The sequence below is a fragment of the Onychostruthus taczanowskii genome, unplaced genomic scaffold (genome assembly GCF_017590055.1).
Source record: "Onychostruthus taczanowskii isolate IOZ18803 unplaced genomic scaffold, ASM1759005v1 scaffold271, whole genome shotgun sequence".
NCBI classification, from domain to species: Eukaryota; Metazoa; Chordata; class Aves; order Passeriformes; family Passeridae; genus Onychostruthus; species Onychostruthus taczanowskii.
The window spans coordinates 107,940-131,491 of record NW_024500029.1 but is presented as its reverse complement, the minus strand read 5'-3'; the positions used below and the strand labels follow the sequence as shown (position 1 = coordinate 131,491).

The following is a 23,552-nucleotide window of genomic DNA, read 5'->3' as shown; positions in this document are numbered from 1 at the left end:
TCAATCCCTCGGGAGGGCCCCGCAGGCCGGCACCGGCACCGGGAGGGCCCCGCAGGCCGCCGCCGCCGCCGCCTTGGCCGCGATGCCGCAGTTCGTGAGGAGGCTGAGGCTGAAGGAGCCGAGCGCGTCCTTGGGCGGGAAAGGCTTCATGGTGGAGAGGATCAGTGCCAGGCAGTCGGCCACGTCCTTGTTGGGGGCACACGCCAGGGCTGGGGTGTGACCTGAGGGACGGAGCCGGCCGTGAGGGGTGAGGGGTGTGGGGTGGGGAATGGGGTGTGGGACTGGGAATGGGGTGTGGGGTGGGGAATGGGGTGTGGGACTGGGAATGGGGTGTGGGATGGGGAATGGGGCGTGTCAGGGTGCCCCGGGCGGCTGTGGCTGAGCCCGTCCCGGGCTCCGGGCGCTCCCCAGGGTGCTGCAGTCCCTCGGCAGCCCCGGGGGCACACGCACCTTCTTCATCCACAGCCAGCACGGTGGCCCCGCGGCTGAGCAGGGCCTGCACCACCGAGGCCAGGCCGTTCCTCGCCGCGATGTGCAGCGGCCTGGGGAGGGACAAAGCATTGCAACCCCTGAATGCCACCCTAAAACCTCACCCCAAAACCCTAACAGAAAATCCCACCCCAAATCTCACCCCAAAACCCATCCAAAATCCACCCCAAAATCTCACCCAAAACCCTACCAGAAAATCCCACCCCAAATCCCATCCAAAATCCCACCCCAAATGCTAGCAGAAAACCCCACCCAAAATCCCACCCCAAAACCCTACCACAAAATCCCACCACAAAACCCCACAGAACACCCCCTGCCAAAATATTTTGAGTGGGTTCAAGGGCAGGCTCGTGGCTCGCCCGTTCACACATTTCCCAGTTTTCCGAACTCATGATCTGTTTATTGTTTTCCCTTTCCAAACTCTCCCATTCCCATTCCCCCCATTCCCATTCCCCCATTCCCAGTTCCCCCAGCTGTGCAAACACTCACATCTGCAGAGCACTGTTACTTGCATTGATAAGGCCAAGGTCTTGGGTTTCCCCCAGGATCAACAAGGCACACTTTTCATGGCCCTGGGGACACACAGGGACACTCAGGGCAGCAGAACCATTCCCTGAACTGCCCTCCTCCCCCAGGTCACCCTGGCACCTGCTGTCCCCCCACCTTTCCCTCCTCGGCGTGGACAAAGTGACCACAAGCCTCTGGGTGCCACCATGGCTCAGGAGTGACCACCATGGCTTGGACAAAGTGACCACAAGCCTCTGGTACCACCATGGAATGGACAAAAAGACCACCATGGAATGGACAAAGTGACCACCATGGAATGGACAAAGTGACCACCATGAGTTGGCCAAAGTGTTCACAAGCCTCTGGGTGCCACCATGGCTCAGGAGTGACCACCATGGCTTGGATAAAGTGACCACAAGCCTCTGGTTGCCACCATGGAATGAACAAAGGGACCACAAGCCTCTGGTTGCCACCATGGAATGAACAAAGTGACCACAAGCCTCTGGTTGCCATCACAGGTTGCTCCCATGGCTTGGGAGTGACCACCATGGCTTGGATAAAGTGACCACAAGCCTCTGGTTGCCACCACAAGTTGGACAAAGAGACCATCATGGAATGGACAAAGTGACCACCATGGAATGGACAAAGTGACCATGAGCCCCTGGCTGCCACCATGGAATGGACAAAGTGACCACGAGCCCCTGGTTGCCATCATGGAATGGACAAAGTGACCACAAGCCTCTGGTGCCACCATGGCTCAGGAGTGACCACCATGGCTTGGATAAAGTGACCACGAGCCCCTGGCTGCCACCATGGAATGGACAAAGTGACCACCATGGGTTGGACAAAGTGACCACAAACCTCTGGTGCCACGATGGCTCAGGAGTGACCACCATGGCCTGGATAAAGTGACCACAAGCCTCTGGTTGCCACCAAGGGTTGGACAAAGTGACCACCATGGAATGGACAAAGTGACCACCATGGCTTGGGAGTGACCACCATGGGTTAGACAAAGTGACCACGAGCCCCTGGTTGCCATCATGGAATGGACAAAGTGACCACAAGCCTCTGGCTGCCACCTTGGAATGGACAAAGTGACCACAAGCCTCTGGCTGCCACCGTGGAATGGGCAAAGGGACCACAAGCCTCTGGGTGCCACCATGGCTCAGGAGTGACCACCATGGCTTGGATAAAGTGACCCCAAGCCTCTGGTACCCCCATGGAATGGACAAAGTGACCACGAGCCTCTGGTTGCCACCACGGGTTGGACAAAGTGACCACCATGGCTTGGGAGGGACCACCATGGGGTAGACAAAGTGACCACCATGGAATGGACAAAGTGACCACGAGCCTCTGGTTGCCAGCATGGAATGGACAAAGTGACCACAAGCCCCTGGTTGCCACCTTGGAATGGACGAAGTGACCACAAGCCTCTGGTGCCACCATGGAATGGACAAAGTGACCACCATGGGTTGGACAAAGTGACCACAAACCTCTGGTGCCACGATGGCTCAGGAGTGACCACCATGGCCTGGATAAAGTGACCACAAGCCTCTGGTTGCCACCAAGGGTTGGACAAAGTGACCACCATGGAATGGACAAAGTGACCACCATGGCTTGGGAGTGACCACCATAGGTTAGACAAAGTGACCACGAGCCCCTGGCTGCCACCACGGCCCAGGGGACACCCAGGTGCCAGAGGTGCCACCCAGGCCGCCCATGTCCCCACCTTGCTGCAGGCCAGGTGAAGAGCTGTGTTCTTGTTGACATCCAGCACAGTAATATTTGCTTTTGCTTGGAACAGCAGGAACTCTGCAAGGAGGAGGAGGAGGAGGAGGAGAAGAACTGGTGAGGAAGAGGCAAAAAATGTCCCCAGAGCCTGCCAGGAGAGGGGACAGCTGTGTCCCCTCCTCTGGGAGGAGCAGCACCCGGTGCCCCAGGTTTAGATTTTGTATTTTTCAGATTTTGTGCTGCTTTAGGCTGTAGTTCTGACATTCAAGGTGTGGTGCCTCACGTTTAGATTCGATATTTTTCAGAATCATTTTGGGGTAAAGTTCCCCTTTCAGCCCAGCCCAACCCAACCCATCCTGGGGGCTCCAAACCCCAGAATCATTTTGGGGTAAAGTTCCCCTTTAAGCACAGCCCAGAGGCTTCAAGGCATCGAAATATTGGAATTATTTTGGGATAAAACCCCCCCTTCCAGCCCCTCCAGGGTCTCCAAATCCCAGAATCATTTTGGGGCGAAGTTCCCCTTTCAGCCCAGCCCAACCCAACCCATCCTGGGGGCTCCAAACCCCAGAATCATTTTGGGGTAAAGTTCCCCTTTAAGCACAGCCCAGAGGCTTCAAGGCATCGAAATATTGGAATTATTTTGGGATAAAACCCCCCCTTCCAGCCCCTCCAGGGTCTCCAAATCCCAGAATCATTTTGGGGTGAAGTTCCCCTTTCAGCCCAGCCCAACCCAACCCATCCTGGGGGCTCCAAACCCCAGAATCATTTTGGGATAAAACTCCTCTCCCAGCCCCTACAGGAGCTCCAAACCCCAGAACTCTGGGGGTCCAGGTGCCCCCAGCCCCTCCAGCCCCCCCAGCCCCCCAGGGTCCAGGCGCCGCGGTGCCGCACCCAGCGCCGCCGTGTGCCCGTGCTCCGATGCCACCATCAGGGGGGTCCTGCCCATCTTGTCGGCCGTGTCCACCTGGGCCTGGTGGCGCAGCAGCAGCTGCAGCCCGCGGACGTTGTCTGCGAAGGCAGCGGCGTGAAGGGGGGTCCTGGGGGCAGAGGGGGGGCTCAGGCTGCAGCCGCGTTCCTCATTGACAGCTTTCAGATTGGTCACGATTTGCATTCATGTTCTCAATTGAATTGAAAATTTCTATTTTGTTTTAAAATTTTATTGTGTGTTGTTTTTGGTTTATTTTAATTTATGTTATTTTATGTTATTTTACTTTTATTTTATTTTACTTTATTTTATTTTATTTCATTTTATTTCATTTTATTTCATTTTATTTCATTTTATTTCATTTTATTTCATTTTATTTCATTTTATTTCATTTTATTTCATTTTATTTCATTTTATTTCATTTTATTTCATTTTATTTCATTTTATTTCATTTTATTTCATTTTATTTCATTTTATTTCATTTTATTTCATTTTATTTCATTTTATTTCATTTTATTTCATTTTATTTCATTTTATTTCATTTTATTTCATTTTATTTCATTTTATTTCATTTTATTTCATTTTATTTCATTTTATTTCATTTTATTTCATTTTATTTCATTTTATTTCATTTTATTTCATTTTATTTCATTTTATTTCATTTTATTTCATTTTATTTCATTTTATTTCATTTTATTTCATTTTATTTCATTTTATTTCATTTTATTTCATTTTATTTCATTTTATTTCATTTTATTTCATTTTATTTCATTTTATTTCATTTTATTTCATTTTATTTCATTTTATTTCATTTTATTTCATTTTATTTCATTTTATTTCATTTTATTTCATTTTATTTCATTTTATTTCATTTTATTTCATTTTATTTAATGTTATTTTTATTTTATGCCATTTTTAAATTTTATTTTATGTTGTTTTTGGTTAATTTTAATTTATGTTATTTTATGTTATTTTACTTTTATTTTATTTTACTTTATTTACTTTATTTCATTTTATTTCATTTTATTTAATGTTATTTTTATTTTATGCCATTTTTAAATTTTATTTTATGCCATTTTTAAATTTTATTTTATGTTATTTTACTTTTATTTTATTTTACTTTATTTTTATTTTATTTTATTTTATTTTATTTTATTTTATTTTATTTCATTTCATTTTATTTTATTTTATTTTATTTCATTTTATTTTATTCTATTAAAAAATTATTTCATAAATTTCACATTTTCACAGCATGGATGGTGAGGGTTAAAGTTTGAGCTTTTATATTTTCATTACAGTCATATTTTTATTTTATAGTTTTTACATTAATAATGTTTGAAATGAATATTTTTAATTTAATTTAAAATTTTTATTTTATTTTAAAATTTTATTTTATGTTATTTTTATTTTATTTTATTTTAATTTTAATTTAATTTAATTTTATTAATGTATTTATTTACATATTTATTATTTAATATCTATAGTATAATAATGCATATATTTCTTTATATATTTATTTTATATACATATAATTTTAAAAACCCTCGTTTTTATTTATTTATTTATCATTTTAATTTATATATAATTGTATAAAACTCGTGACTCTGAGTCCATCCTGGCTGCAGCCCTGCTGGGCTCTTTCAACAAACCCACAATCCTTACTAGAATAATAATTAAAGAAATTAGGAATCAATCAATATTAATAAAGTAAAATTAACAAATTAAATTATTAATTTAATACCTTATTTAATAAATTAATACATTTAATAAATTATTATAAAGTAAAATATAATAATTTAATGAATTAATAAATCCTAATTATTCTATTAACAATTAAATTCTTAATACATTAATATCAATAATATAAAAATTCTATTATAAAAATTATTATATAAAAATTAAAGTATAAATAAAATAATAAACTAAAATAATAAAATAATAAACTAAATTATTTTAATGAATTATAGTAGTTTAATAGATTAATAAATCCTAATTATTCTATTAACAATTAAATTCTTAATACATTAATATCAATAATATAAAAATTCTATTATAAAAATTATTATATAAAAATTAAAGTATAAATAAAATAATAAACTAAAATAATAAAATAATAAACTAAATTATTTTAATGAATTATAGTAGTTTAATAGATTAATAAATCCTAATTATTCTATTAACAATTAAATTATTAATAAATCAATATCAATAATATAAATTATATTATAAAAATTATTGTATAAAAATTAAAATACAAATAAATTAAAATAAAGTAAAACAAATTACTATAATAAATTATAATAATGTAATCAATTAATAAACCCTAATGATTCTATTAAACATTAAATTCTTAATACATTAATAGCAATAATATAAAATTATATTATAAAATTATTATATAAAAATTAAAATGCAAATAAATTAAAATAATCAATTAAAATAATGAATCAAAATAATAAATTCAATTATAATCAATTATAATAATGTAATAATTTATTAAATCCTAATGATTCTATTAACAATTAAATTATTAATAAATCAATATCAATAATATAAATTATATTATAAAAATTATTGTATAAAAATTAAAATACAAATAAATTAAAATAAAGTAAAACAAATTACTATAATAAATTATAATAATGTAATCAATTAATAAACCCTAATGATTCTATTAAACATTAAATTCTTAATACATTAATAGCAATAATATAAAATTATATTATAAAATTATTATATAAAAATTAAAATGCAAATAAATTAAAATAATCAATTAAAATAATGAATCAAAATAATAAATTCAATTATAATCAATTATAATAATGTAATAATTTATTAAATCCTAATGATTCTATTAACAATTAAATTATTAATAAATTAATATAAAACCATAAAAATTATATTACAAGTATTATATAAAAATTAAAATAAATTAAAATAATACATTAAAGTAATAAATCAAAACAATATATTAAATTATTATAATAAATTAAATTATTATAATAAATTAAACAATTTAATAAATTAATAAACCCTAATCATTACATTAACAATTATTAATAAATATCAATAATATAAAATTATGTTATAAAAACTATGCTATAAAATCATTATATAAATAAATCAAAATAATCAATTAAAATAACAAATCCAAGCAATAAATCCAAACAATCAATTAAAACATTAACAAATGAAAATGCAACCAATGCAAACCCTAAATAATTAATGAATTTAACCCTTTCCCTGCCCAGGCGGGCTCACCTTCCTTTGGCATCTCTGCTATTGACAATCTTGGCACCCAGAGCCTCCACCAGCATCTCGGCGGTGCCGTCCTGGTTGTTGATTCTGAGGGGAGAGCGCAGGGGGAGCTCGGCAGGCCTGAGCTTCGGGGGGGGTGGGATTGTTTTGGGGGGAAACTCCCCCCTCGGCCCAGGGGCTCCAAGGCCTGCGCTTCATGGGGGGTGGGATTGTTTTGGGGGGAAACTCCCCCCTCGGCCCAGCCCGGGGGCTCCAGACCCCAGAATTGTTTTGGGGGGAAACTCCCCCTTCGGCCCAGCCCGGGGGCTCCAAAGCCCAGAATTGTTTTGGGGTGAAATTCCCCCTTCAGCCCAGCCCGGGGGCTCCAAACCCCAGAATTGTTTTGGGGGGAAACTCCCCCTTCGGCCCAGCCCGGGGGCTCCAAACCCCAGAATTGTTTTGGGGTGAAATTCCCCCCTTCAGCCCAGCCCGGGGGCTCCAAGGCCTGCGCTTCATGGAGGGGGTGGGATTGTTTTGGGGTGAAACTCCCCCTTTGGCCCAGCCCGGGGGCTCCAAACCCCAGAACTGTTTTGCGGGGAAAACTCCCCCTTTGGCCCAGCCCGGGGGCTCCAAACCCCAGAATTGTTTTGGGGGGAAACTCTGCTTCTAGCCCAGCCCGGGGGCTCCAGACCCCAGGATGGTTTTGGGGGGAAACTCCCCCCACAGCCCAGCCCGGGGGCTCCAAACCCCAGAATTGTTTTGGGGGGAAACTCCCACTTTAGCCCAGCCCAGAGGCTCCAAAGCCCAGAATTGTTTTGGGGGGAAACTCCCCCCTCAGCCCAGCCCAGGGGCTCCAAAGCCCAGAATTGTTTTGGGGTGAAATTCCCCCTTCGGCCCAGCCCAGGGGTTCCAAACCCCAGAATTGTTTTGGGGTGAAATTCCCCCTTTAGCCCAGCCCAGGGGCTCCAAAGCCCAGAATTGTTTTGGGGGGAAACTCCCCCTTCAGCCCAGCCCGGGGGCTCCAAAGCCCAGAATTGTTTTGGGGGGAAACTCCCCCTTCGGCCCAGCCCGGGGGTTCCAAACCCCAGAATTATTTTGGGGTAAAACTCCCCTTTCAGCCCATCCTGAGGCTCCAAACCCCAGAATTGTTTTGGGGGGAAACTCCCCCTTCGGCCCAGCCCGGGGGCTCCAAGGTCTGGAATTATTGGAATTATTGGAATTATTTTTAGATAAAATTCCCCTTTCAGCCCAACCCAGGGGCTCCAAGGCCTGCAGTTATTGGAGTTATTGGAATTATTTTGGGTTAAAACTCCCCTTACAGGGTCTCCAAGGCATGGAATTATTAGAATTATTTTGGGGTAAAATTCCCCTTTTCAGCCCATTCCAGGGGCTCCAAAGCCTGGTATTATTTTGGGGTAAAACTCCCCTTTCAGCCCATCCCGAGGCTCCAAACCCCAGAATTATTTTGGGGTAAAACTCCCCTTTCAGCCCATCCGGGGGCTCCAAACCCAGAATTATTTCGGGGTGTCACTTACACTGCACAGTGCAATGGAGTAAAGGGATTTCCTTCTAGGTATGCAAACGGGTTGTGTTCAAGTAACAATTCAAGACAATCTTCGTGCCCTGAGGAGAGAGGAGCAGCAGCTGGAGCAGCTTTTCCAAAATCCCAAAATCCCAGAGGTTGGAAAAGCCCCCCCAAATCATCGAGTCCAAGTTGGGAGTGACCCCAAGCTGCTCAATGAGCCAGAGACCCCAAAAAGTGCCCAAAACCCTTCCCAGAGGATTCATTTCCTACTGGCAGCAGCTTGGGGAGGTTTTTATTCCACGTTTTTAATGGGTTTTAATTTCCTGAAGGAATTTAGGGTTTTAATTTCGTGAAGGAATTTAGGGTTTTAATTCCCTGAAGGACTCACAGCCCCCACAGGGATGTCCCTTCCTGATGCCTCAGTCCCACCTGCAGCCACCCAAAAATCCTGCAGGAAGCTGCTCTGGAATTGCTCCTTTCCCAAATTCATTGTTTTTTGTTTTAAGGAGCCTGACAGGGGCAGAAAGAAACCCAAAGCAAAAGGAAAAAAAACCCCAAATTTTGGAGGACATAGGGCAAGGTCTCACCACTGTAAGAGGCCCAGTGCACGGGTGAGTAACTGTTGTAGTTCACCACGGACCCAAAAAAAAACCCAAAAAAACCCCCAAAAAACCTCAAATCTCCAGAAAAATCCCAGAAAAATCCCAAAATCCCCAAAACCCAAAATGAGGTGAAGACCAGCTGGATTTTGGAGAAGCTGGATCAGGTTCTCAGCACTGTAAGAGGCCCAGTGCATGAGCGAGCAGCCACTGCAGTCCACTATGAAAGCCCCAAATAAAACCCAAAAGAATCCAGAAAACCTCCCCAAAAAATCTAGAAAAACCCCAGAAAAACCCCAAAATCCCAAGAGAAGAGGAGAGCAGGCTCTCAGCACTGTAAGAGGCCCAGTGCATGGGCGAGTAGCTGCTGTAGCCCACCACGGACCCAAAAAACCCCCAAAAAACCCCCAAAAATTCCCAGAAAACCCCCAAAAAACCCCAAAAATCCCAGGAGAAGAGAGGGCAGGCTCTCACCACTGTAAGAGGCCCAGTGCATGGGCGAGTAGCTGCTGTAGTCCACCATGGACCCAAAAATACCCCAAAAAATTCCCAAAAAAACCCCAAAACCCCCAAAAACCCAGGAGAGGAGAGGGCAGGCTCTCACCACTGTAAGAGGCCCAGTGCATGGGCGAGTAGCCGCTGTAGTCCACCATGGACCCAAAAAAGATCCCAAAAAATTCCCAAAAAAACCCCCAAAATCCGAGGAGAAGAGAGGGCAGGCTCTCACCACTGTAAGAGGCCCAGTGCATGGGCGAGTAGCTGCTGTAGTCCACCACGGACGCAAAAATACCCCCAAAACCCCCCCAAAATCCCAGGAGAAGAGAGGACAGGCTCTCACCACTGTAAGAGACCCAGTGCATGGGCGAGTAGCCGCTGTAGCCCACCACGGACTACAATCAATCTCCCCCTTCCCCCCAAAAATCCCAGGAGAAGAGGAGAGCAGGCTCTCACCACTGTAAGAGGCCCAGTGCATGGACGAGTAGCCGCTGTAGTCCACCACAGACCCAAAAAAAGGCATTGTAGTCCACCATGGACGCCAAAAAATTCCCAGAAAAACCCCAAAAACCCAGGAGAGGAGAGGGCAGGCTCTCACCACTGTAAGAGGCCCAGTGCATGGGCGAGTAGCCGCTGTAGTCCACGCCGGCGTCCAGCGGGTCGGTGGAGAGCGCGGCGCGCAGCAGCGTGCGCAGCACCTCCAGGTGCCCGCAGGCCGAGGCGAAGTGGATCGGGGTGCGGCCCTTGAAGTCCCGGCACAGGACGAAGGCATCGTGGTCCAGCAGCGCGGCCAGGCAGTCCTCGCAGCCCGTCACCGCCTGCGGCGCGGCAGCGCGGGGGTTAACGGCGAGCCCCCGGCTCTCGGCTTTTTGTGTGGTTTTGTGTGTGTGTATTTTTTAAATTTACGTATTATATGTGTATATATATTTATATTATATAAATATATATATGTATACAACATAATATATACAATATTATATATATTTATGTATATAACTATATTATATATAGTTATATTTATGTGTATATATATCTATATTTATATTTTTAATATTTTTCTGATTCTGTGCTGGCTTAGTGGGGTGCCTCAGGTTTTAGGTTTGTTTAATCCTTTATATATATAATTTATATTTATATATATATTTATATATTTTATATTTTTCAGATTCGGTGCTGGCTTAGTGGGATACCTCAGGCTTTTTTTTATATTTTCTTATGTCTATATCTATATATCTCTATATCTCATATATCTATATATATCTATATATCTACGTATCTATCTATCTATATCAATTTATCTACACCTATATCTATATCTAGCTATAGATCTATATATCTACATATCTCTATCTATATATCAATTTATCTATATCTACATATCAATATTTAATAGAATTATAACGTCTACATGATCTCACTCTTCGCATGAGACCAAAACCAGAATAAAACTTCTAAAACAACACAAACCCCCTGCGAGCGCCCCCACCCCTGGGTGGGACCAGCAGCCCAGAGCCCAGCAGGAGCCCCAGACCCCCAGAGATCCCTGACCCCCAGAGACCCCAGACCCCACTGACCCAGACCCCCAGTGACCCCAGACACCCAGTGACCCCAGACCCCCAGAGACCCCCAGTGACCCCAGACCCCACTGACCCAGACCCCCAGTGACCCCAGACCCCAGACCTCACTGACCCAGACCCCCAGTGACCCCAGACCCCACTGACCCCCCGGTGCAGCGCGGTCCGGCCCCTCTTGTCGGCGGCGTCGGCCGTGGAGCCCTTGTCCAGCAGGAGATGGACACAGTCCACGTGGCCGTTCATGATGGCCAGCATCAGAGGGGTCCTGGGGGGGACAGGGATGGAGAACGCATGGAGACCACCAAGAAACTGGAGGGGATGGGATGGAGAATTCATGGAAACCACCAAGAAACTGGAGGGGAAAGGGACGGAAAATTCATGGAAACCACCAGGAAACTGGAGGGGATGGGATGGACAATTCATGGAAACCACCAAGAAACTGGACGGGAAAGGAATGGAGAATCCATGGAAACCACCAAGAAACTGGAGGGGATGGGATGGAGAATCCATGGAAACCACCAAGAAACTGGAGGGGATGGGATGGACAATTCATGGAACCCACCAAGAAACTGGAGGGGAAAGGGATGGAGAATCCATGGAAACCACGGTGGTGAAGGACACAGGAATGGGGGTGAAGGACACTTAGGATGGTGGTGGCACCTCTGGATAAGATATTTAAGCAGGAAAAAATGGAAGGTTCTTGTGCAGAGGACGTGGGATGGACTGAGCACAGCTCCCACTCCTCAGGAAGGAGCAGAAGAGCTGGGGAAGGTCAGGAGAAGTTCCTTTGGAACCATTTTCCCTCTCACGATCCCCCCGTGATTTTATCACTAATAAACCCAATTAACGAATATCCCAAATTCCAGCCCGTTCTGGCCGTGCTGGAGCCGCTGAGGGATCTCTCCTGGTCCTTATCTCAAGCTGGGACCTCCCAGCAGGTCTCCCTGCCTGGCCCAGGTGGCTCTGGTGGCCGCAGGTGGCACTCACTGGCCGTGGATGTCCATGACGTCGGTGATGTCCGCCCGCTCGCCGCTGTCGATCAGGAGGTGCAGGGAATCCGTGTTCCCGTTGGCAGCTGGGCACAGGAACGGGGAAAACGGAGGAGGAAAAGGGAGGAGGAAAATGGAGGAGGAAAATGGAGGAGGAAATGATGGAGGAGGAAAAGGGAGAAGGAAAAGGGAGGAGGAAAAGGGAGGAGGAAAAGGGAGGAGGAAAAGGAGAGGAGGAAACGGGAGGAGGAAAAGGGAGGAGGAAAAGGAGAGGAGGAAACGGGAGGAGGAAAAGGGAGGAGGAAAAGGAGAGGAGGAAACGGGAGGAGGAAAAGGGAGGAGGAAAAGGAGAGGAGGAAACGGGAGGAGGAAAAGGGAGGAGGAAAAGGAGAGGAGGAAACGGGAGGAGGAAAAGGGAGGAGGAAAAGGAGAGGAGGAAACGGGAGGAGGAAAAGGGAGGAGGAAAAGGAGAGGAGGAAACGGGAGGAGGAAAAGGGAGGAGGAAAAGGAGAGGAGGAAACGGGAGGAGGAAAAGGGAGGAGGAAAAGGAGAGGAGGAAACGGGAGGAGGAAAAGGGAGGAGGAAAAGGAGAGGAGGAAACGGGAGGAGGAAAAGGGAGGAGGAAAAGGAGAGGAGGAAACGGGAGGAGGAAAAGGGAGGAGGAAAAGGAGAGGAGGAAACGGGAGGAGGAAAAGGGAGGAGGAAAAGGAGAGGAGGAAACGGGAGGAGGAAAAGGGAGGAGGAAATGAGGGAGGAGGAAAAGGGAGGAGGAAAAGGGAGGAGGAAAAGGAGAGGAGGAAACGGGAGGAGGAAAAGGGAGGAGGAAATGAGGGAGGAGGAAAAGGGAGGAGGAAAAGGGAGGAGGAAAAGGAAAGGAGGAAATGATGGAGGAAAAGGGAGGAGGAAAAGGGGAGGAAAATGGGATGAGGAAAAGGGAGGAGGAAAAGAGGGAGGAGGAAAAGGGAGGAGGAAAAGGAGAGGAGGAAACGGGAGGAGGAAAAGGGAGGAGGAAAAGGAGAGGAGGAAACGGGAGGAGGAAAAGGGAGGAGGAAAAGGAGAGGAGGAAACGGGAGGAGGAAAAGGGAGGAGGAAAAGGAGAGGAGGAAACGGGAGGAGGAAAAGGGAGGAGGAAAATGGGAGGAGGAAATGAGGGAGGAAGAAAAGGGGATTAGGAAAAGGGAGGAGGGAAATGGGATGAGGAAAAGGGAGGAAGAAAAGGGAGGAGGAAATGAGGGATGAGAAAAAGGGAGGAGGAAAAGGAAGGAGGAAAAGGGGAGGAGGAAAAGGGAGGAGGAAAAGGGAGGAGGAAATGAGGGAGGAGGAAAAGGGAGGAGGAAAATGGGATGAGGAAAAGGGAGGAGGAAAAGGAAGGAGGAAAAGGGGAGGAAAATGGGATGAGCAAAAGGGAGGAGGAAAATGGGAGGAGGAAATGAGGGAGGAAGAAAAGGGGATTAGGAAAAGGGAGGAGGGAAATGAGATGAGGAAAAGGGAGGAAGAAAAGGGAGGAGGAAATGAGGGAGGAGGAAAAGGGAGGAGGAAAATGGGATGAGGAAAAGGGATGAGGAAGAGGGATGAGGATAAGGGGGAGAAGGAAAAGAGGGATGAGGATAAGGGGGAGAAGGAAAAGAGGGATGAGGAAGACGGATGAGGCAGAGGAACAAGGCAAAAAGAGACAACAAAACCCCAGAAACCCCAAACCCCTCAGGAAGAAACTCATCCCCTGGGGTTTGTGGGTTCTGCTAAGCCCTGTCCCCAGCCCTTCCAGGACCCTCCCAAGACACTTTGGGAACCCTTCTGGGACCTTCAGGAGCCCCAGAACCCCTCAGGACCCAGAACCCCTCAGGAACCCTCCCAGGACATTCCAGAACCCTTCCAGAACGCTCCCAGGACCTTCCGGAGCTCCAGAACCCCTCAGGAACCCACCCAGGACACCCCCAGAACCCTTCCAGGACCTTCCCAAGACACTTTGGGAACCCTCCCAAGACCTTCAGGAGCTCCAGAACCCCTCAGGAACCCTCCCAGGACCCAAAACACCCCAAGCACCCTCCCAGGACATTCCAGAACCCCTCAGGAACCCTCCCAGGACCCAGAACACCCCAAGAACCCTCCCAGGACATCCCAGAACCCCTCAGGAACCCTCCCAGGACACACCCAGAACCCTTCCAGGACCTTCAGGAGGCCCAGAACCCCTCAGGAACCCTCCCAGGACATTCCAGAACCCTTCCAGAACGCTCCCACCTTCAGGAGCCCCAGAACACCACGAGAACCCTCCTAGGACCTTCCCAGGACACCCCCAGAACTGTCCCAGGACCTTCAGGAGCCCCAGAACCCCTCAGGAACCCTCCCAGGACATTCCAGAACTCTTCCAGAACCCTTCCAGAACCCCTCAGGAACCCTCCCAGGACCTTCCAGAACCTTTCCAGGACCTTCAGGAGCTCCAGAACCCCTCAGGAACCCTCCCAGGACGCAGAACACCACAAGAACCCTCCCAGGACATTCCAGAACTCTTCCACAACCCTCCCAGAACCCCTCAGGAACCCTCCCAGGACCTCCAGAACCCCTCAGGAACCCTCCCAGGACCCACAACACCCCAAGAACCCTCCCAGGACATTCCAGAACTCTTCCAGAACCCTCCCAGAACCCCTCAGGAACCCTCCCAGGTGCCACCTGCAGCGTGGAGAGGCGTCCACTTCCTCTTCCTCTCCTTGACCAGGGCGGAGGCGCCGTGGCTGGTGAGCACCTGCACGCACTCGCTGGCGCCGCGCTCCGTGGCCAGGTAGAGCGCGGTGCGGCCCTTGTGGTCCCGCACGTCCAGGTTCACCAGCGTCTCAGCCAGAGCCTTGAGGGCTTCACAGTGACCATTGTAGGCCTGGGCACAGGGGACACGCAGGTGGCAGGTGGAAGTGTCCCTCAGGTACCCAGAAATGTCATTCAGGAACTCAAAGTGTCCCCCAGGTGCCCAAATTTTCCCTCGGGCACCCAAAATGTCCTTCAGGTACCCAAAGTGTCCCTCAGGAACTCAAACTGTCCCTCAGGTACCCAAATGTCATTCAGGTGCCCAAAGTGTCCTTCAGGTAACCAGAAATGTCCCTCAGGAACTCAAAGTGTCCTTCAGGCACCCAAAGTGTCCCTCAGGTACCCAAAATTTCCCTCAGGCACCCAAAATGTCCTTCAGGTACCCAAAGTGTCCCCCACGTACCCGAAGTGTCCCTCAGGTACCCAAAGTGTCCCTCAGGAACTCAAAGTGTCCCCCAGGTACCTGGAGGGCACCCAAAATGTCCTTCAGGTACCCAAAGTGTCCCCCACGTACCCGAAGTGTCCCTCAGGTACCCAAAGTGTCCCTCAGGAACTCAAAGGGTCCCCCAGGTACCTGGAGGGCACCCAAAATGCCCTTCAGGTACCCAAAGTGTCCTTCAGGTACCCAGAAATGTCCCTCAGGTACCCAAAATGTCCTTCAGGTAACCAAAACTGTCCCTCAGGTACCCAAATGTCATTCAGGTGCCCAAAGTGTCCTTCAGGTAACCAGAAATGTCCCCCATGTACCCAAAGTGTCCTCCAGGTGCCTTAAATGTCCCTCAGGTACACAGAGTGTCCCCCAGGTACCCAAAATGTCCCTCAGGTACACAGAGTGTCCCCCAGGTACCCAAAATGTCCCTCAGGTACCCAGAGTGTCCCTCAGATACCCAAAGTGTCCCTCAGGTAACCAGAAACGTCCCTTGGGTACCCAGAAAAGTCCCTCAGGCACCCAAAGTGTCCCTCCCAGAAATATCTCCCCCAGAAACCTTCCAGGACCTGCAGGAGCCCAGAATCCCCTGAGAAGCCTTCCAGGACACAGAACACCTCAGGAACCCTCCCAGGACCCTCCAGAACCCTTCCAGGACCTGCAGGAGCCCAGAACCTCTCAGGAACCCTCCCAGGACCTTCCAGAACACTTTGGGAACCCTTCCAGGACCTGCAGGAGCCCAGGACACCCTGAGAACCCTCCCAGGACATTCCAGAACCTTTCCAGGACCCAGAACACCCTGAGAACCCTTCCAGGACCCTCCCAGAAAACCCCCAGGACCCTTCCAGGACCCTTCCAGGACACTTTAAGAACCCTTCCAGGTCTTGCAGGAGCCCAGAACCCCCGAGGAACCCTTCCAGAACCCTTCCAGGACATTCCAGAACCCTTCCAGGACACTTTAAGAACCCTTCCAGGTCTTGCAGGAGCCCAGAACCCCCGAGGACCCCTTCCAGAACCCTTCCAGGACCCTTTAAGAACCCTTCCAGGTCTTGCAGGAGCCCAGAACCCCCGAGGAACCCTTCCAGAACCCTTCCAGGACCCGCAGGCACTCACAGCTAAGTGCAAAGGGCTGACTGGAACGGTGCTTTCCACATCCTCCAGGCAGTTAAAGGACATTTCCAGGAGCTGCAAGGACAAAACCCCAAATCCAGAACTGACCCCGGAGCCTCCCACACCCACCCTGAGCTGCAGAAGGGACAAAAACCCCAAAAAGTCCAACCCCAAAACACCCAAAACCCCAAAAACTCCAAAAATCCCAACCCCAAAACCCCAAAAACTCCCACCCCAAAACCCCAAAAACTCCAACACCAAAACCCCAAAAACTCCCAACCCAAAGTCCCCAAACCTCTGACCCCAAAACCCCAACCTCAACACCCCAAAAACTCCAACACCAAAACCCCAAAAACTCCAACCCCAAAACCCCAAAACCTCTGACCCCAAAACCCCAAAACTCCAACCTCAAAACCCCAAAAACTCCAACACCAAAACCCCAAAACCTCTGACCCCCAAACCCCAAAACCCCCAACCCCAAAACCCCAAAAACCCCAAAACTGGGGATGGGCTATTCCAAAATTCCCATTTTTCCTGACTCCCATTCCCATCCTTTCTCTCAGGTCAAGTTTTTCAGCTCAGATTTTCTCTCCAGCTCAGATTTTCCCCATTCCTGGGGGGATTTTCTCTCTTCTCCTGGGGGGATTTTCCCTCTTTTCCTGGGGGGATTTTTCTCTCTTCTCCTGGGGGATTTTCTCTCTTTTCCTGGGGGGATTTTCCCTCTTTCCTGGATGATTTTCCCTCTTTGCCAGGGAGATTTTCCCCAGTTCCTGGAGCTGATTTCCCCCCATTTCCTGGCTGATTTTCCCCCCTTTCTTGGGGGTGTTTTCCCCCTTCCCTGGGGGTGATATTCCCCATTTCCTAGTGGATTTTCCCCCTTCCCTGGGGGTGTTTTCCCCCTTCCTTGGGGTGATTTTCCCCCTTTCCCAGGGATATTTTCCTTATTTCCTGCAGCTAATTTCCCCCATATCCTGGCTGATTTACCCCCTTCCCTGGAGCTGTTTTCCCCCTTTCCTGGAGCTGATTTCCCCCCTTCCCTATTTGTGTTTTCCCCCATTTCCTGGGACTGATTTCCCCCCCTTCCCTGGGGGTGTTTTCCCCCATTTCCTGGGGTTGATTTCCCCCCTTTCCTGGAGCTGTTTCCCCCATTTCCTGGAGCTGTTTCCCCCTTTCCTGGAGCTGATTTCCCCCCTTCCCTGGTTGTGTTTTCCCCCCATTTCCTGGTGGTGTTTTCCCCCCTTTCCTGGAGCTGTTTCCCCCATTTCCTGGAGCTGATTTCCCCCATTTCCCGGAGCTGTTTCCCCCTTTCCTGGAGCTGATTTCCTCCATTTCCTGGGGGTAACTTTGCCTATTTCCTAGTAGATTTCCCCCATTTCCTGGGGGTGTTTTCCCCCATTTCCTGGGGGTGTTTCCCCCCTTCCCCGGGTGTGTTTTCCCCATTTCCTAGAGCTGATTTCCCCCCTTCCCTAGGTGTGTTTTCCCCCATTTCCTAGGGGTGTTTTCCCCATTTCCTGGAGCTGTTTTCCCCCTTTCCTGGAGCTGATTTCCCCCCTTCCCTGGGTGTGTTTTCCCCCCTTCCCTGGGTGTGTTTTCCCCCATTTCCTGGGGGGTTTTCCCCCATTTCCTGGAGCTGATTTCCCCCCTTCCCTGGTTGTGTTTTCCCCCCATTTCCTGGTGGTGTTTTCCCCCCTTTCCTGGAGCTGTTTCCCCCATTTCCTGGAGCTGATTTCCCCCATTTCCCGGAGCTGTTTCCCCCTTTCCTGGAGCTGATTTCCTCCATTTCCTGGGGGTAACTTTGCCTATTTCCTAGTAGATTTCCCCCATTTCCTGGGGGTGTTTTCCCCCATTTCCTGGGGGTGTTTCCCCCCTTCCCCGGGTGTGTTTTCCCCATTTCCTAGAGCTGATTTCCCCCCTTCCCTAGGTGTGTTTTCCCCCATTTCCTAGGGGTGTTTTCCCCATTTCCTGGAGCTGTTTTCCCCCTTTCCTGGAGCTGATTTCCCCCCTTTCCTGGCTGATTTCCCCCTTTCCTGGAGCTGATTTCCCCCCTTCCCTAGGTGTGTTTTCCCCCATTTCCTAGGGGTGTTTTCCCCATTTCCTGGAGCTGTTTTCCCCTTTCCTGGAGCTGTTTCCCCCTTTCCTGGAGCTGATTTCCTCCCTTTCCTGGGGGTAACTTTCCCTATTTCCTAGTGGATTTCCCCCATTTCCTGGGTGTGTTTCCCCCCATTTTGTGGGGGTGTTTTCCCCTTTCCTGGAGCTGTTTCCCCCTTTCCTGGAGCTGATTTCCCCCCTTCCCTAGGTGTGTTTTCCCCCTTTCCTGGAGCTGATTTCCCCCCTTTCCTGGCTGATTTTCCCCCTTCCCTGGGGCCCATTTCCCCTCTCCTGGAGCCCTCACCAGCTCGAGGTTCTGCCGGTTGCCGTAGGCGGCCGCGTAGTGGACGGCGGTATAGCCCTGCTTGTCCCGCAGGGAGGGGTCAGCACCGTTGTCCAGCAGGAATTCCAGACAGCTGCAGTTGGGAAAAAGGACAAAAAACGAATGAAAAGGGTGAAAAAAATCTGTGGGGAAAACCCCAAAATCCCACAGAGGGTGCTGGGAGTGAGGAGGGTGGGTTTGGTTTGGAGCAGGAGCAGGTGGTTCCTCTCCCGAGGCTCTGCAGGGAGGAATTCCCAGCAGATTCCCAGTAAAACCCCAATAAATTCCCAGTATATCCCCAGTAAAACCCCAGTATATCCTCACTAAAACCCCAGTAAATTCCCAGTATATTCCCAGTAAATTCTCTGTAAAATCTCAGCAAATTCCCATTAAATGCCCAGTAAATTCCCACTTAATTACCAGTCCATTCCCAGTTAATTCCCAGTCCGTTCCCAGTCCATCCCAGTTATTTCCCAGCCCATCCCCGTTAAATCCCAGTTAAATTCCAGTCCATTCCCTGTTAAATCCCAGTCCACCCCAGTTCAATCCCAGTCCCTTCCCAGTCCCTCCCAGTCCATCCCAGTCCATTCCCAGTCCCTCCCAGCCCCTCCCAGTCCATTCCCGGTCCCTCCCAGTCCATCCCAGCCCCTCCCAGTCCATTCCCAGTCCCTCCCAGTTCAATCCCAGTCCATCCCAGTCCACCCCAGTTCAATCCCAGTCCCTTCCCAGTCCCTCCCAGTCCATCCCAGTCCATTCCCAGTCCATCCCAGTTCAATCCCAGTCCATCCCAGTCCACCCCAGTTCAATCCCAGTCCCTTCCCAGTCCCTCCCAGTCCATCCCAGTCCATTCCCAGTCCCTCCCAGCCCCTCCCAGTCCATTCCCGGTCCCTCCCAGTCCATCCCAGCCCCTCCCAGTCCCTCCCAGCCCCTCCCAGTCCATCCCAGTTCAATCTCAGTCCCTCCCAGTCCATCCCAGTTCAATCTCAGTCCCTCCCAGTCCATCCCAGTTCAATCTCAGTCCCTCCCAGTCCATCCCAGTTCAATCTCAGTCCCTCCCAGTCCATCCCAGTTCAATCTCAGTCCCTCCCAGTCCATCCCAGTCCATTCCCAGTCCATTCCCAGTCCCTCCCAGTCCATTCCCAGTCCCTCCCAGTCCCTCCCAGTCCATCCCAGTCCCTCCCAGTCCATTCCCAGCCCATCCCAGTCCCTCCCAGTCCATTCCCAGTCCATCCCAGTTCAATCCCAGTCCATCCCAGTCCCTCCCAGCACTCACAAGAACGCCTCCTTCAGCCTCGACTCCTTCAGGGGCTCCTCCTCGCTGGGTCCTGAGTGAGCCTCGGCCCTGCAAGGGCACCGCTGACAGTGACCACGGGGACACCACGGGGACACCACAGTGCCACCCCCAGTGCCACCCCCAGTGCCACCTCAGGCTGGTGACAGTGCCCCCAGTACCACCTGAGGCGGGTGCCAGTGCCCCCAGTGCCATGTCGGGCTGGTGCCAGTGCCTGTGGTGCCCCCAGTGCCACGTCAGGCTGGTGCCAGTGCCCCCAGTGCCACTCCCACTGCCACCTCAGTGCCACCTCAGGCTGGTGCCAGTGCCCCCAGTGCCACTGTCATTGCCACCTCAGTGCCACGTCAGGCTGGTGCCAGTGTCCCCGGTGCCCCCAGTGGCCCCAAGAGCTGGTGCCAGTACCCCCAGTGCCACCTCAGACTGGTGCCAGTGCCCCCAGTGCCCCCAGGAGCTGGTGCCAGTGCCCGCAGTGCCCCCACAGTGCCACATCAGGCTGGTGTCAGTGCCCGGTGCCCGCAGTGCCACCTGAGGCTGGTGCCAGTGCCCCCAGTGCCCCCAGGAGCTGGTGCCAGTGCCCCTGGTGCCCCCAGTGCCACGTCAGGCTGGTGCCAGTGCCCACGGTGCCACACCAGGCTGGTGCCAGTGCCCCCAGTGCCCCCAGGAGCTGGTGCCAGCGCCCGGTGCCCGCGGTGCCCGCGGTGCCCGCTCACCTGCGGTAGGTGTCGGAGGCAGCCGCGTAGTGCAGCGCCGTGCAGCCTTTGCCGTCGGCCTCGTTGACGGTGGCCCCGGCTGTCACCAGTGTCACCGTGCACTGGTAGCTGCCGTTGGCCGCCGCGTAGTGCAGGGGGGTCCTGGGGACACGGCAGGGGACAAAGGGTCAGCACGGCCTCGGGGACACACCCGCAGCCGTGGGGACCTTCCAGGACCTGCAGGAGCTCAGCACACACTGAGAATCCTTCCAGGACCTGCGGGAGCTCAGCATGCCCCCAGAACCCTTCCAGGACCCAGCAGAACCCTCCCAGGACACCTCAGAACCCTTCCAGGACCTGCAGGAGCTCAGCACACACTGAGAATCCTTCCAGGACCTGCGGGAGCTCAGCACACCCCCAGGACCCTTCCAGGACCTGCGGGAGCTCAGCACACACTGAGAATCCTTCCAGGACCTGCAGGAGCTCAGCACACACTGAGAATCCTTCCAGGACCTGCAGGAGCTCAGCACGCCCCCAGGACCCTTCCAGGACCCAGCAGAAGCCCAGAACATTCTGGAAACCCTTCCAGGACCCTGCCAGGACACCCTCAAAACCCTTCCAGGACCTGCAGGAGTTCAGCATGCCCCCAGAAGCCTTCCATGACCCAGCAGAAGCCCAGAACATTCTGGAAACCCTTCCAGGACCCTGCCAGGACACCCCAAGAACCCTTCCAGGACCCTCCCAGGACCCTGGAGGACACTTTTGGGACCCTTCCAGGACCTGCCGGGGTTTGGAGCCCCCATCCTGAGGCTGTCCCAGGCAGGAGCGCTGGTGTCCCTCAGGAACCCAGAAATGTCCCCAAGCCCAGTCTGGGATTTGGGGACACTGGGATGTCCCCACCCAGGTGGTCCCAGCTCTGGGATTTGGGGACACCGGGGTGTCCCCACCCAGGTGGCCCCGATCTGGGATTTGGGGACACCAGGATGTCCCCACCCAGGTGGCCCTGGGGTCCCTCACCTCCCGAACTTGTCCCTCCTCCGCAGGTCAGCGCCGCTGCTCAGCAGCAGGTTCAGACATTCAACGTTCCTGCAGGGGACAGGGACACAGGAATGTCACCAGGCCACCCAGAGTGTCCCCATGTCACCCAGAGTGTCCCCATGTCACCCAGAGTGCCACCATGTCATCCAGAGTGTCACCACGGCACCCAGAGTGTCCCCATGTCACCCAGAGTGTCACCAGGCCTCCCAAAGTGTCTCTCAGGAACCCAGAAATGTCCCCATGACAACCAAGTGTCCCCATGCCACCCAGAATGTTCCCATGCCACCCAGAGTGTCCCCCAGGCCACCCAGAGTGTACTTCAGGCACCCAGGAATGTCCCCATGTCCCCAGGTGTCCCCCCAGGTGTCCCCAGGTGTCCCCACCCTCCGGAAGCAGCAGCGTGCAGACAGGTCCTGCCCAGGCTGTCGGGGCTGTCCCATGTCCCCATATCCCCATGTCCCCAGGCTGTCCCTAGGCTATCCCCAGGTTATCCCCATGTCCCCAGGTGTGTCCCCAGGTGTCCCCACCCTCCGGAAGCAGCAGCGTGCAGACAGGTCCTGCCCAGGTTGTCGGGGCTGTCCCATGTCCCCATATCCCTATGTCCCCATATCCCTATGTCCCCATATCCCTATGTCCCCATATCCCTATGTCCCCATATCCCTATGTCCCCATATCCCTATGTCCCCATATCCCTATGTCCCCATATCCCTATGTCCCCATATCCCTATGTCCCCATATCCCTATGTCCCCATATCCCTATGTCCCCATATCCCTATGTCCCCATATCCCTATGTCCCCATATCCCTATGTCCCCATATCCCTATGTCCCCATATCCCTATGTCCCCATATCCCTATGTCCCCATATCCCTATGTCCCCATATCCCTATGTCCCCATATCCCTATGTCCCCATATCCCTATGTCCCCATATCCCTATGTCCCCATATCCCTATGTCCCCATATCCCTATGTCCCCAGGCTGTCCCCAGGTGTGTCCCCAGGCTGTCCCCAGGTGTCCCCACGTCCCCACCCTCCGGAAGCAGCAGCGTGCAGACAGGTCCTGCCCAGGTTGTCGGGGCTGTCCCCATGTCCCCAGGCTGACCCCCGGCTATCTCCAGGTGTGTCCCCAGGCTGTCCCCATGTCCCCAGGTGTCCCCACCCTCCGGAAGCAGCAGCGTGCAGACAGGTCCTGCCCAGGTTGTCGGGGCTGTCCCCATGTCCCCAGGCTGTCCCTAGGATGTCCCCAGGTTATCCCCATGTCCCCAGGCTGTCCCCATGTCCCCAGGTGTCCCCACCCTCCGGAAGCAGCAGCGTGCAGACAGGTCCTGCCCAGGTTGTCGGGGGTGTTGATGTCGAAGCCGGCGCTCAGCACGTGCTCGTTGCTCAGCGAGGACACGATGCTGTACAACTGACCTGGGGGTGGCACGGGGGGACAGCGGCGTCACCCGCCTGTCCCCGAGGGTCACCCGGGCGGGGCTGGCACGGGGACAGGCTCACCTGAGGAAAGCAGCTTGCGACAACAGTCGGAGAAGCCGAAGAGAACGGCCAAGTGCAGGGGGAACATGTCGTGGATGCCACGCCTGAGGGACAGGAGAGGGGGGTCAGGAATTGGGATTTTGGGATTGAAACCTCCTCACGGGGTTCCAGTTTTGGGATTCAAGTCTTGTCAAGTAACCTCAGTGGTTTTTTTAAATTTTGGGATTAAAAGGTCCTGATTTTTTA

The 23,552-nt window shown here is 50.5% G+C and overlaps 1 protein-coding gene across 1 annotated transcript; it reads right to left on the bottom strand.

Moving 5' to 3' along the window:
* LOC121337506 (serine/threonine-protein phosphatase 6 regulatory ankyrin repeat subunit C-like) lies at positions 1 to 23,394 on the bottom strand. Its single transcript, XM_041407651.1, has 19 exons — positions 23,328 to 23,394; positions 23,126 to 23,243; positions 22,360 to 22,407; positions 21,812 to 21,880; positions 20,816 to 20,956; positions 20,088 to 20,156; positions 18,797 to 18,908; positions 16,408 to 16,479; positions 14,739 to 14,940; positions 12,070 to 12,157; positions 11,230 to 11,347; positions 10,107 to 10,326; positions 8,425 to 8,512; positions 6,914 to 6,997; positions 3,619 to 3,764; positions 2,726 to 2,808; positions 979 to 1,061; positions 451 to 542; positions 1 to 221 (listed from the first exon to the last, which is right to left on the bottom strand). Exons 1-19 carry the CDS (start codon positions 23,392 to 23,394, stop codon positions 1 to 3), a joined length of 2,121 nt encoding a protein of 706 aa, XP_041263585.1.
* Between the last annotated feature and the right edge of the window lie 158 nt (positions 23,395 to 23,552).

What these genes read in the sequence shown, in the direction of transcription:
- LOC121337506 (XM_041407651.1), bottom strand. Translation starts at nt 23,394, where the DNA reads ATGTTCCCCCTGCACTTGGCCGTTCTCTTCGGCTTCTCCGACTGTTGT. An exon ending in GGACCGCGCTGCACCGGGGG is followed by an intron (nt 10,327 to 11,229) that starts GTCAGTGGGGTC and finishes GCCGCGCCGCAG; the next exon opens with GCGGTGACGGGCTGCGAGGA. An exon ending in ACTCCATTGCACTGTGCAGT is followed by an intron (nt 6,998 to 8,424) that starts GTAAGTGACACC and finishes CTCTCCCCTCAG; the next exon opens with AATCAACAACCAGGACGGCA.